The 15009-nt window shown below is 32.5% G+C and overlaps 1 protein-coding gene and 1 long non-coding RNA gene across 3 annotated transcripts; one reads left to right on the forward strand and one right to left on the reverse strand.

Moving 5' to 3' along the window:
- Positions 1 to 3638: 3638 nt before the first annotated feature.
- LOC104773753 (E3 ubiquitin-protein ligase ORTHRUS-LIKE 1-like) lies at positions 3639 to 6712 on the reverse strand. The gene is made up of 7 exons (XM_010498405.2): positions 6324 to 6712; positions 4928 to 5403; positions 4705 to 4800; positions 4416 to 4515; positions 4279 to 4343; positions 4102 to 4204; positions 3639 to 3963 (listed from the first exon to the last, which is right to left on the reverse strand). The coding sequence occupies exons 1-7, from the start codon at positions 6594 to 6596 to the stop codon at positions 3796 to 3798; spliced, it is 1281 nt and encodes a 426-aa protein (XP_010496707.1). The 5' UTR covers positions 6597 to 6712; the 3' UTR covers positions 3639 to 3795.
- A 1710-nt stretch (positions 6713 to 8422) lies between these two features.
- On the forward strand, positions 8423 to 10243 carry LOC104773755. Of its 2 annotated transcripts, XR_765164.2 has the most exons (4): positions 8423 to 8553; positions 8719 to 9431; positions 9529 to 9600; positions 10003 to 10243. It is a non-coding gene; the product is annotated as an uncharacterized LOC104773755 (long non-coding RNA). The 2 variants fall into 2 exon arrangements; XR_765163.2 differs by having other exon boundaries at positions 8423 to 9431.
- The last annotated feature ends 4766 nt before the right edge of the window (positions 10244 to 15009 follow it).

Raw genomic sequence — 15009 nt, forward strand, 5'->3', positions numbered from 1 at the left:
AAAAAAAAAAAAAAAAAAGTAAAAAACATGGAAGTATAAACATTCGAGATTCAAATCATCACTAAAACCATAAGCGGTGAAGTTTATAGCAAGACTCGATAAAGAGACTACCCTAAGAAAAAACATGGCAAGAAGCAAGAGCAATATGACAATGAGATAAATGATGATGAGAAAGCGAGGCGGAAGTCTCTTCAATGTAAGCCCGATCGAATTAAAGAAGAAGTGGAGCTACACGAGCTTAAGTCGGCATGTAATACTGTCCTCTACCAAGATCCTCTCCTACTGTCAGTAGCATGCGCTCCACTGACGTTGTATTGCTTTAAGCAATATTTGATTTCTTTATTGCACTTTCTATGCTCCTAGTCCTACGAAATGGTCGTTGTACTTACCCATATGCTTGCACTCTTTTCTAATTCTATATGGAAAAGCAAGAAAATATATATACAAGATGATCAAGATTAGCCTCTTCTTTAATTAAAAGGGACGAAGACATTCACTCCCATTCTTAAAACCTATTTTGGAGTCAGCAAGCTCACATTAGCACACTAAGAAAAAATGGAGGTTGCGGTAGGGGAGTCGAAGAGACCATGGATTCAGTATGTTATAGGGATTCTATTTCCGAAGAATGTCGCTCTCGTGAGCTTAAGGACGGTCTTCATCCTCTAATCTTTAGTATCGATTCATTTATTCAATTTTGATATGATCTTACCTGAAACTTTGATCTCCTTGAATCGAAGATTTGGTTTCGTTGGTTGAAACTCCCTTCCCTTCCGAGCAGCAGCGTAGCTTGGGTAGCGGTTCCGATGTGGCGAGACCAGGAAGCTGCGGCGAGGAAACTAAAGAATCTATGTCAAGGAAGCTAAGAAATATTAACAGAGGTGATACTTTCTCTAGTTTCTCCGGTGATGTGTGGTTTATTTCAGTTTAGGCCGGTTTGTAGTCCTAACCGGACCAGTTGAATTGATTTGGTTATGTCTTTTTTTTTCAACCATTGGGCCACAACTGGCTGGCCCATTAGTCAAATTCCTACATTCGTAGGAACCGGGACTCGATCCCGGGTGTAATGGTGCCTTCTACAATTGGACTTACCTCATGCCACTGCATTAAGGTCACTTCACGATTTGGTTTATGTTTATGTTTAAAAGAATAATAATTTGAAATAAATTGATTTTAGATTTACTTGTTCTGTAAATAAATTGATTTTATATATATTATATATTATTCAGATTAATCATTAATGATTATTTTATTTTAATTCAATTTCGGATTTAAAATTAATATTATTATTGAAAAATAAAATATTTTGTATATTATTTGTAGGGAACTCTTGGCAGAAAAATAGAAGGAAACATATAGTAGGAAAATTGTAATATAGATTTGGTAGGAAAATGGTAAGAATGCTTTTCTTACAAACATTTCGGTAGGAAAATGGTTAAAAAGTTTTTCCCATTTCTTACGAATTCTTACGAAAACCAATTTTCTTCGGGCAATTTCTTCCAAACATTTTCAAGTATTTCCTTCCATTTTCCTTCGGAATCTGCTGTAGGAAATAAGAATGTTTTCTTGTAGTGTCATGGTTCTCAAAATTTGAAACATATATATGTATCAAAATACCTAAGACTGAAATCACTTGTCATGGTTCATGTATCACGTCCAATCAGGCCCGGCTCATGGGGGTGGCGAGAGGGGCGAAGGTCAAGGGACCAACCCAAAGTTCAAAAAAATTCCTTCTACCAAAGGGGGACCAAACAAAAAAAAAAAAATTAGTGTGAAAAGAATCTAAAAAATTTAGTTCACCTAAGGTCCATAAAAATATTGAGACGAGACTGCGTCCAATATTAAAGTTGATAGCTAACCCTCACATCTCATGTATGACCCTCAAATGTTAAAATTGAAGGCAAAGACTTTGGAGGACTGGCCATTCTAGTAACTTTTAGAAAAGCCTCCTAGATGGGCAAAACTATACCAATCTTCACTTCAAACTAATAGTCACTTCCATTTTTTCCAAGAAAAAAAAAGGAAAAAACTTTACAGATTTAAACAATGGATATAGAAGAAATCACAAGATTCTGATTTGAAAATGCAAATAAATGCTTGACGCAAAACAAAAAATTTTGTCTCTATTTGTTACATGAAAAGTCATTGCTAATTAAGCATCTTCGTTGTCCACTTCCTTGTTCTTCATCTTCTCTATCACCTCTCCGTTATACTTCTATATTCCCCTCCCATGTTTACACATAAATACATTTGGAAAACAATCATTTTAAATAAATTAATAATTAGTCTGAAGCTAGTACATATATTATGAATAAATAGAAACCCTAATAAATGTTATAAGTCTTTGATAATACTGGCCAAATAAGAAAAAAAAAATACAGTTTACGGCTGAACCAACTTCATCTAGTTTTGGAAGAGCCGAATCAATATTAATGCAATTAGCGTGTCCAAGAAATATACCAAATATATACTCAGCCTTTAAAAAAAAATAGTCAAATGATTCACAGAAGCCATTGCAACTTCAAGCAATCTAGAACAGAACTAGTTGTTTCTCCAACATAATCTGAAGCTATAAATATATCCAGGTGATATGCTACTTAATTTGATCTTCTACCATTGCCACAAGGCCCACAAATGTTTTATAAATACTGACATATTATCCTATAATAGAAAGCTTAGGCTTGAAATAATTTAGGACTTCCACTTACTTTCCAATATTATAAATTAATCAAATTCAAAATTCTTTATTCGCTAAACGTGATAATTATTTCCTGATTAAACTTAGAACATCAGAAAAATGAACATCACGAACCTCACCAAGAGACAAAATCTAACAAAAAACACTAATTAAAAATAAGAGGATACCGCAGCGCATATTGATCAGTACCGTGATTAATATACATAGATGTTTAACTTCCTAACCCTATGTATAGAAAATCAATTTCTGATGGAAAATAATCCATCCAACTGACTGTTAGGCACTAGAAAATGCAATAATGAGCCAAAAACATACCCTCAATTTTTTTTTTCTCCCAATAGTAATTAATTTAGCTTCTCTATATACGTATTGTATAACTTTTCTAGCACCATGACATGAAGAAAAATCAGCCTTGAAGATTGGTTGCATTGAGACGGAACAAATTGGAGACGTCAACTACATGGTAACTGGGAGTCTCTCAATCAAAGACAGTATGTGGTACAACTATCTACGTTGGCCCGGAACCCTACTGTTGTGTGGTTTATATCCATTGTTCTCAGCTGCACCGTTTTGCTGAGAATCAAGAATTCTCACACCATCGCAAAAAAAAAAAAAAAACTAATTTTTCGAAAGCGGGACAACTACGTTAGCCCGGGAAAATGCTAAGTTTCCTCATCTTTTATTAGAGATTTTACAACAAACCCAAGAACCACTTCTTTGGGCTGTCCAAGACTCAAGCGTATCTAGCAATCATATCAGCAAAGCTTAACTTAAGGCTGAGTTGTTTGACAGAGGAATTGATGTAGAGGGACGGATTCTCCACGTTGAAAAGACTGCTTACCCTAACTCACTACACAGCTTTCAAGATGTGAAGTTTATTCTCTATACCAACATGGATAACACAAGTCAGGAACATTGTTATTCATGATATTATCATATATGATAGAAAGAATGAAAATTTACTGAATAACATAATTTATATAATGATGATTGATCATTATGTTCAAAACCATCAATGAACCTTCTGAGTCCGACTTCACAAAAAAAGAACAAGTTATTTGCTGGTACAAAAAAAGCCAAGTTATTTGCTGGTGATTCTTCTAAACCCGGTATAAGATAGATGATGAACCAGTGAAAATGATGAAGACAACAAAGAGAAGACATGTCCAAGCCATCCTCATAATCTTGCTCTCCTTATGATACAAACCTTGAACTGGCTTTTGACTCACAGGTGGAGGCTTCATCCATCTCCAACGACCCTCTCCTTCCTGATCAAATAAGCGTATATTATCAGCATGTAACAGTGGATGGTTTACCAATTTGATCATGCAGAAGAAAATTATATCTGCTTCACTTGCCAACTGTTGTAATTGGGAAAGTGATCAAGGTGTCTAAGAGGAACTTACATCAAAATCCCATGATGGACTCTCACTTCTCTCAAACAGGTCTGTGGCCCTATCAAGCTCTGCAATACTAGGCAAAGGTCTTGGACGATCTCCATGCTCATCACTGCCATGTATCACAGCATTAAACTTCAAATAGAATGTACTTTAGAAAAGGCGCTTTCAAGAAGTAGATCAAACCTGGTCCAAGGAGCTGGCTCATTGTCACATCTGACAAACAGATAACGACAGACCTTAAACGAATCCTGAAGAAAACATAAGAATAAGTCAGGACAGAACAGGTGGAATATTACGGGTTGTTAGCTATATATACTTACATGCATTCTAGCTATTTGCCAGCACTTCTCAATCCTGTAAACACCATCATATCTCACTCCTTCCTCAGGGGCATATGCAGAATTCTTCTCCCTGTACGACCTAGTTAAAAATACTGAAATTATGAGGAAGACACCAATAACTCAGAGGATAACTGCAACAAGCTTTAGCTTAACTCTCTAGTACAAATAAGCTATTCTTTATTCAATCAAGAAAACAATTTCATTGCAAAGAGAAACAATACAGAATTGAAGAAAAAGCGAGAATGTGAGAAAGATGTTGAGTGCTAACCTGACAACTCGAACAGGATAACCAAATTTGCAACTAACTCTTAAAGCTTCATTCAATTCTTCAAATTTCTGATCCTCATTAGTTCTTCCTTTACCACTGAGTGACATATTCAAGACAAACACAGATAAAGTCTGTCAACAATCTAAACACATAAGCGAAGTAAAATCTACAAGATTATGATTAGTCAAATGGACTAAAAGGTAGGAGTAAATGAAAGACAAACCTTCCTGTGAATAGAAACCACTCCCCATGGTCCTCATCATCCTTGTAACCTCCTGATATTGCTACAGATTGAGCTCCATAGTATGATTGTCCAGCAATGCTAGACACATGTGCGAAATGAACTCCCCACTGGCGACACTCTGCTCGGTCGCTCCAGCATTCTCCTACTAAAACGCCTTGGTTTCTCACAGGATCATTAGAAGCTGGTATAGGACCAAAATGATCTGATGGTGTTGTGACAAATATTCCAGTATTGGCCTTCTCGGTTTTCTTTGGGCGCTTAGCTCTAAAGACATTCTCTGGACCAGCACTTTCAGCGACTTTTGCAGATCGGATGATAGACACCAGGGACGAGTTAACACGAGGATTACTTGCCGTTTTGTTAGGAATCTGGCTACGGCATTTTGCACAACTGAGATTCCCTCGGTTAATCCACTTCTCAAAACAGCTTAAGCAAAAGTTGTGTCCACATGGTATCTGAAAAAAAAAACACATACAAGATTATTATCCATCAACCTTATAACTTCATAGTCTCATATCTTTGTCATGCTTAAAAAATGTAAACAATCATATATACAAATAATGTTTATCTTCGTTGACAAGAACACCAACAAACATGAACAAAAAGAAACAGCCCCATAAACGGCAACGAAACACCAAATAGAATACATAAACCATCAACAAAAGTGCTCACAACATTTCCAAAACACAAAACACAATCAAAATATTACAATGATAGCTCCAAACTAACTTATCCAACCAAAACAAAGTACTAACAACGTGAAAAGATTGACTTATAGATCACAAATGGTAAGCACAATAAATTCCAAATGCCGTTGTATAATAAAACAAACTGCAGAAAGAACGACTCCACTGCTGAATTTGTAACAACAAACCATCTTAATTGTGGCAGTTTTACAAGCTCAAAGTAGTAACTCAAGTGTAAGACAGCCATATACAATAAATGAGATTAGACAAATAAGGAGAAACACTAAACTAGATTCGAGATTTAACAGTTGCAACATTAAAAAAAAAAAACCCTATGATATGAAAAAAAAAAAAAAAAAAAAAANTAAAAGAATCCAAGAATACAAGCTAGATACAGGTACATACAACAAGCATAAGAACAAACCTAGAATCCACAAAAAGAGCAACGAGCCAGAGAGAGCAAACACATCAACATCATCAAGACTAGAACTTTTCCCTAAAAACTAAAGGTGCTCTCCGTTTTAAACATGTCACTTTTTTCTTGCTCATGCTCATGTTTTGCAAAATTCACAACACAGTCATATCTAGTAATATGATTAGACAATTACAGAGAAACACTAGAAAAAGATTCGAACTTTAACAACAACATACCCAAAAGAACACAAAAGTATACAAGAGAGAAGACGAACCGTGACGGGTCTTTCAGGCAACTGAAAACACAAAGCACAGTTCAAGCTTTCACCAAACGCAGCGACCCCAGCGAACTCATCAACATTGAGACTCTCGATTTCTCCACCCCCATCGGCTTCACCACTCAGTAACTGTTCCTTCTTCTCCTTAGCCCCATCCGCGGCATCGCCGGAGCAATCAGGAGGAGATGAAGTACAGGTCAGGCCGCAATTGAGAGATTCATCTGCCGGAGTTTTCGAGTTGTTGGATACACCGTCGCTGTCACGCGCCATTTCCGATGAGAGGCTAAAAGATCGGAGAGATAGAAAATGTGTGGTTTCACTTTAACCCTAGATTTCGAGTGATATTATAGTGGGGGAGATTCTAGAGAGAAACGAAAAGTGAATAGGCGGGTTTCTAAAAAACTTTTTGGGGGAACGAAAAATTGAAATTTTTTCAAAAGGAAACTCAAAATTAAATCGTTGACTGTACGTACATTTTGTTTTTATGGGAATATAGTTATGTTTGTATTGAACCGGAATTAACCAAAACCGGATTTCAGTATTGTGGTACCTATCCGATTTGCAGGTTTTTAAATTGATAAATTAAATTAACTTTTTTTACAAACTATCTTTAGAATTTAGATGTACTTAGTAAATATATATATACTAGGGATCGGACCCGCACGTACGTGCGAGATGTTTTTTCTAAATTTTTTTTTTCAAGATTTTGGATCTGCACAGGTGTTTTGATTCTTAACACATGAGTCTTATAGTAGCTTTATATTCTAAATTTAGTATAATATTTATAATCCAAATTTATATTGGTTTGATTTCAATCTAGTTTGCGAATGTTTGAAATAAGACTGATTTCACATGGAACTTGGACTGATATATAATGAATCCGGATGAGTTGTTAACCAGATTGACCATTTAAATTTCTATCATACTTATAAACTATGGAAAAAAAAATCGTGAAAATAAATTAAAACATCGTGAAGCAGAATAACCTAAATAGAGATATAAAAGGGATAAACCCCAACACGTTATACCGGTCGGGTTAAAAATCTTTTGACCTTATAAAAACCCGTTCCGCGAGATTTACAGAAGTAAATAGTTCCACATACTTGAATTGAAGATATGATTATAATATCGATTTTTGTTCGGACCGTAATCCGTTTTCGATTAGTTATGATTACTTTTAAAAAAAAAACAAAATACTCGAATTTAGAGTCAAAATTAGGCCTGGGCAAAATATCTGGATCCAAAAATCTGATCCGAATCCAATCTGACAAATATGATTCCAACCTGTATTCAAAATTTTAGAATATCCCAACGGGTTCCAAATCTATGAATCTGAAAAACTTGAACCCAAACCCGATCTAACCCGGAATCTAAATGGGTATCCAAATATATCTGATCCAACCCCAAAGTTAAGAAATACCCAAGCGGATCTTATATCTCTAAATCCAAAAATCCAAAATATCCGATCCGAACTCGAACAGTACCCAAATGCCCGGGCGTAGTAAAAATTAGGCTTGGACATTCAATTAATTGTTTGGTTTTGATTCACTTTTATTTGGTTTCGGTTGGTTTGGATATACCAAATATTCAGATATTTTGGAAGTTTTGGTTTGGTTTGGTTATTTAGTAGATAACCATAACTAACCAAAGTTAACCAAATATAGCAAATAAAATACTTTTCGTGTAGGTGTAATTGTTCAAACCTGTCATGTTGCACTCGTCTTGCAACAGATTTAATTTTTTTAAAACCTGCATAAAACCATCCTATAGTAGTATATAGTATATCCGCATCTACCATGCTTGACTTTATATGATTACTGACGTTTTACTAAATCATTTTCCCTTAATTTGTTTGAACAGTATCACTCTTATAATTTATAAAATATATTTAAAGCAAAAAAAACTAATATTAATAATAAATAATTTTGATAATTTATTTACATATATTGTAAACTATATAACATGTTAATACTATACACATAAGATACTTTTGTAATTAGTTGTTAAATATTTTCCAAAAAATAGAAATAACTCATAATAAATCCGTTATATTTACTAAAAACCTTCAGATTTGTGAACCATCATGATAATATCATACAAACTAAGATTGGTACCTTAACCAATCTCCTCCTCTGCCTCCGCCTCCTCTCTTCCTCCTCAGTAGCCTCAAAATTGGTACCTTAACCAATCTCCTCCTCTGATTTGTCTCATCTCATCACGAAGACTGGTTAGTCCTCTGATTCTAGTTTAATTTTAGAAAGCGATTTCTTATGGGTTTTTCAGATTACCGACCATAATTTCTTGGGTAAATTGTAAATTTATCTCTTTAAACATTTTGTTCTCTTCCATTCCTTGATTGATTTTGCATTCTTTTGTCAAAATGGTGGTGCAGAATACAAAGTCAGTTTTATCTTTTCTTGAAGAAGCAACATGTAATCAATTTTTTGGGTTTTCGTCGACTTGATCTGGTCTTTTTTTTTTTCTGACTCATCGGTTTCTTATCGTCAATAACCCTCAATCTTTTTTATATCTTTAGGTCTTGTGTTGTATTTCTCTCACCTCAAATCCCTAGATGCCTATGTCACCGATGCTTCACCTTGTTTTCCTTTATGAAAAACATTTTAGTTAAATATATTTTGTAAGATAAAATAGAAGTTGTATTATTTTGGCCACAACAAAACATTTTCTCCGTATCATGGAATAATCTATACATAAATATTATCAAACTGTATTTTAGATTTTAATGGGCCATAAGATGAAAACTTTTATTAATTGGATCGGTAGGAATTATTTAAATCCGATGTTGGCCCATTAACAATATTATCTTCGTAAAGATGTATTCGGGAAAACAAAGAGACAGCAAAATACAAACAGTCAAATGATATGCAGAGTGTTTTGTCGGTTTGAGGGAAAAAAAATTACACAGAGTTTTGTCTGATCGAGCAAATATCGAATCGAGACACCTAATCCATATCGGATATCTCTGAGGCAATGATATTCAAGATCGGAATCCCAGTTAAAGCAACATGATCGGATTTATTCTCGATTAATCTGATCAGCTGTCTTTTTGTATTTCTCTGATTTCGATTTCAAAGGACAAGTAAGGTAATAAATCGATCTGCATAAAATCATCTCTATTGTCTCACCAGTGTATGTTGTATATTGCTTACATGTATGGACGATTTTAACTCTTATCTTCCAGGTTTTTTGAAGGCTTTGAGCTCGAAAACAGGTGTAAAACCATCGGTGGCCGCTATGACTACGATTAAAAAAGGTGAATTTCTATTCTGTTTGTATGAATGTTCGATGAGTTTTATTCTTTATGGTGTATTCTATGGTTTTTATAGCAGTTGTTCTTCGTAGGTTTGGGTTAAAGGTAGAATATTCGATGCAATCAATGTAAGATATTCTGTTTTTGATTTGATTGTGGGTTTGATATAAAACTTGAGAGTAAGATTAGGGATTCGATCCAACTATTGCCGTGTTTAGTTTATAGCATATTTAATTACGAAGAACAAAAAGGCAATGAATTGTAAAGGGTTGTTGTGATTGTTATAAATGAGAATAATCGTGATTAACAGAAAATATATGCAGTTAATAATTTGATTTCATTTAGCTAATTGTTATGATACGCAAGAAGATTACAATTTATTAGAAGATTTGATCTCTTGTACAGGTTTAAGAAGAAGAGGATGTTTGGATACACGCCTAATTTAACTACGATCCGAGTGACATAATCCCAAACAGATCAGATCCGCGTCTTTTGTATAGATTGTATTACATCTTTGCCCTTAAATTTTCTTTTTCTTTTCTTGCTTTATTTCGGCGTAGGGGCAATCTGTGGAATATTTGTTAATTTTTTTTTTGGGTTTTTGCTTTTGTACTCTCCAATTAATAGTATAGATATAATCCTTTTTAGCAAAATAATTTACTCGTTTTTTAATCTTAATACACTAATTTGTATTTTTATATTTTTAATTTAATGTAACTATTATCACAATAATCCACTAAAGTTAAATTATCAATAACCAAATTTTTTGTCAAATATTCATCAATTATATTAAACGAGAAGTGAAAACGTCCCATATTCAATCTCAGCAAAATTTTACCATTATACCATTAATGAAATTGCCCTTCACATTGTAATATTTTGCCCCTGGACGTAAAATTACCTATTTTTCGCATTAAAAATAAATCAAAAATCGGATTAGAAATAATCTAATTGCATAAAAAGTTAATTGCACAAATAGAATTTGCTAAATTAATCCCTAAATTTTATGAATAAGATCTCTTTCACGCTTAATCAAAGGATACATGACATAATATAACACGCATAAATTGGGTAATTGATGGGCTTAGGTTAGATTTTTAAAAGATCCACGTAAATAAAAATTATGGGTTTATGCATGAAAAAAGCCCGATGAGAAAAGACCGTCTTTCTGTAAACCCTAAAAACCTAGAAACCCTAGAAATATAGATGCTTTACAACTATAAATACAATGATTTTCGTATGCTTTCACCATAACCCGAAAAAAGCATTCTTCTCTTGAATTTTAATAATTCTTTTATTATGTTCTCAAATTTATATTTGTATTCCGATCTTGCTGTTTTAAATGATACATCGACTGATCCCTTTTATTTTCCTGTTCGTATAGTGGTTTCTTGGAAAGCAAGATCCACAAATCATAAAGCTTTGGTTGTTGTTGGTTCATCTTCTAATCAAGGTATAAAATCTTTTTTTTTTTTGTTGAGTTTTATAGATTCGTTCATATTCTCAATTTCTAATTTGTATTCTGATTTTGTTGTTTCTTATGATTCACTTTTATTTTCCTGTTCGTGTAGCTGTTTCTTGGAAAGCAAAATTTCAAATCTTACTGTTTTGTATTATTCACCTAATTTAATGTGTTTTTCTGATTGTGTAGTGGTTTCTTGGGAACCAAGATTCGAAACTCACCAAGCTTCGGTTATTGTTGGTTCACCTTTAAAAAAGGGTATAATATTTTACTATTTTGAATGATGATTTACATTAGTTTCTTTTGTCATGATCTCAAATTTATATTGGTGTTCCTATAATGTGTTTATGAATAATCTACGGATCTACAGATTAATTGTATTTACCTGATTCTATGGTTGTTTCATATATAATAATTGTATTCAGATTTTGCTGTTTCTTATGATTCACTTTTATTTTCATGTTCGTGTAGCTGTTACTTGGAAAGTAAAATTTCAAATCTTACTGTTTTGTATTATTCACCTAATTTAATGTGTTTTCCTGTTCGTGTAGTGTTTTCTTGGGAACCAACATTCGAATCTCACCAAGCTTCGGTTATTGTTGGTTCACCTTTAAAAAGGGGTATAACATTTTACTATTTTGAATGATGATTTACATTAGTTTCTTTTGTCATGATCTCAAAATTATATTGGTTGCGAGCCAGAGATTATATATTACTATATTTTACTATATATTAGTTTCACTACAGATCTACAGAGTAATTGTATTTACCTGTTTGTATGGTTGTTTCATATATAATAATATAATAATAATAATTTTTTGATTTAGGTATTGTGGAGGAGACTTTGATACTTAATAATATCAGGTATAATTTCTTATAATTATAATTCTTATCATGATTGTATTTTCCTTTTAAAAATTATTTATAGTTTATAATAATAAATAGTAGTTTTGTCTAAACTTGGATTGCCATGTTTCAGGACTATTATGATCGTAGATATCCATGGATTCGATTTACGGGTATTTCGTTTTTTTAAAATCGTGTTATGTAATTTTATGTGTAACTTAAATTCTACCATGTTTTAACTATTTTTAAAACGTTATATAAACATGTTTTATTTGATAATTTTGATTTACTTTTAACTAAAATATTGAACAGGTATCACCTAGGGAATGCTACAATGAAGATGGTCCTGAGGATAATGGTATGAATCGTCCGATGGCTACGACAGCTAAATTCTCGGAATGGATTATATTCAATACACAAGTTGCTCAAGCCAAAGGAATTACTTATTCTGAAATTCCAAAACCATTTGTTTGGTGTCCTAGAGATATGATATGGAAGAGAAAATCAAGGAGAAGACAATTTCAATCGCCATACAATATTCCTATAATATTTGTTTCGTTAAATTAATTTGAAATTTCTTTAAATGTAACAGTAGTCTTAAATTTATTATATTTATCTTTCATCTTTTTGAAATTATTTCACTTTAATGAGTTTTGTATGATATACAGTCTTCTCAATACATATAAAATACTTATCGTCATAAAGCTATTATATGGAAGACAATATAAAGCTGTTATCGTCATATTTCTCATATTTTTATTTCAATAGAAATTGAGATCATTGAAAAAATTATGGTATATGCGATTAGTAACAACTTTAATTCAAGCAACAGCAAAATTCAAACCGAGAATATGAACGAATGCATGTATGGATGCAAGTCCAAATAAAAAAGTTTTTTGTTATTTTCAAAGTCTTCGCATTGGTTAAAACAATTTCGAACTGACATTACCAAATTGACATAATTGTTTTACGTAACTTCCAATCACTCTTCCTATTCTCCTTTCTTCTTTCTAACGTGTAACCTCTCACCTTTCTTCTTTCTAAAAAATAACCAAGTACCAAACAAGGAGATGGTTGCATACATAGAAGATTTGAATCCATCAACAGATAGGTTGAGTGTTGCTGTTAAAGTACTGAGGCTGTGGATACCCGAAATCATTATAATGCAGCCTACCTACATTTGTTTGATCTTGGTTGATGAGAAGGTAACAATCCATTTATATCCATCATCTCCTTAAAGTTTAAATCTGAAATTAGTTTTTTCATATAATTTAGGGAAAAAGAATTGAAGCTAAATTCAGAAGTCAGCTTTACTTTGCTGAGTACATAGACGTGTTGCAAGAAGGACGATGGTTTCTTCTTTACAAGTTCCAAGTTGTTGAAAATCAGAATATTTACAGGAATTGTAACAATTCTTTTGAAATATTGATCACTCGCCAAACTCGCATCACTCCGATCCCACCTAGATGTGGAGACAATTTTTTTCATCTAATAGATGCACTAACAGTGGAAAATGCTGCAGAAGATGAGAGTAATTGTTGTGTTGGTAAATTAATTTAAATATACTGTTTAACTTACTGTTTTTATAAAACATTATTTCCTTAGATTCATAGTTTTCTGATTTTTTCAGATTTTTGTGGAACGGTGGTAAGGGTAAGGCAAGGTCGTAAAATTGTTTTCCTAGAAAATGAAGTTGGATTCAATGGTCTGAAAGAGGTTCTTCCCTTTACTGTAATTGACATCAAGTAAGTTTATAGTTTTAAAATTTTAAAAACAAGTACTACCTCATTTGATTTATTTTTGCCAATGAAAATAGTACATAATTATTAAGACTGAAGTTGTCAATTGTTGTTTTTTTAAATGCAAAGTAACGAACAGGTTGAATGTATTGCCGTCGGTGATACATGTTCGGAATTTCGTGAAAAATGGGAACAACATGTTGCAAGTCCTTCCTATGCCAGTGAACCAATATTGTGTCTGCTTACGTTTTGGAGAATCTCTGTCTTTGGAGGTATTAAGCAATATATAAGCATTTGTTTTAGATAAGCCAATATATCAAATTAAAGATTTGGAACTTACTTATTTTTGTAAAAGGTCGGCGTTGTCTAATGTCTCAAATAAGATGTTCTAAATTTTTACTTGGCAACGAAGCAAGAGCATTCACTACAGATCCTGCACTGTAAGTTCTTAAATTTCCTATACTATGACAGATTATTAATATGGAATCTTTATTATAAGATGTTTTAGTTATTATGTTCCTTTATCTTTCGCAGTCTTTGTTTCCATGAATCATCAGACGATGAAGATTACAACGGCTCAGAAGAAGATGAGAGTGATTCTAATGATTCGATCTAATGTTAAGATTTGTTCGCCTATTCCTAAATTTCGTAAAAAACTTTCGTTTACTTACTATTGAATTAACTTAAGCTGTTTGTTGTTTTAATATTGGACCTATATTTTCGCATATTATGCGAATAACTCTTATGGGATTTTTAATTTATGTTCAAATATGTCTTTTAAAGATACTTTTGACAGAGTACCTTTCATGAATGACAGATGCATGCCATTTATATAATCAGATGAATGACATATATATCTTTATAATATGTTATATATATTTTTTTCATACGGATCATTATCTGAATGATAATAATTATTGAAAACTTAAAGTGATAAACATGAAAATAATTATATTTTGGAAATGAAATATATTAATTAGATTTTACATAATATAGAGATTATGATGCAAGTAAATATTGTCTAAATAAGTAAATAAAAATTTATAATAGATATATATGTGATATTTTTGTATATATCTATTATTAATTATAAATACACGAATCTCATAATATTTTATTTTAGTATTTAGGAAAATATACTAATTTCTAAGGTTATATATATACAGAGACGTTTGACAGATCTTAAGTACAATATCCAAAACTCTTGAATATTCCAAGGTTCTTTAAAACTTTCGACACATAATTCTTTAGTTATGTTTCAAAATCATAATTTGTATATAATAATTGATTTAGTTTAGTGCAGGTTAAATTATGGCTACGAATTGTCCGACTGATCGTGTTTCACGTTTGAATCCTTCAAAATAC

The sequence above is a fragment of the Camelina sativa genome, unplaced genomic scaffold (assembly GCF_000633955.1).
Source record: "Camelina sativa cultivar DH55 unplaced genomic scaffold, Cs unpScaffold00634, whole genome shotgun sequence".
NCBI classification, from domain to species: domain Eukaryota; kingdom Viridiplantae; phylum Streptophyta; class Magnoliopsida; order Brassicales; family Brassicaceae; genus Camelina; species Camelina sativa.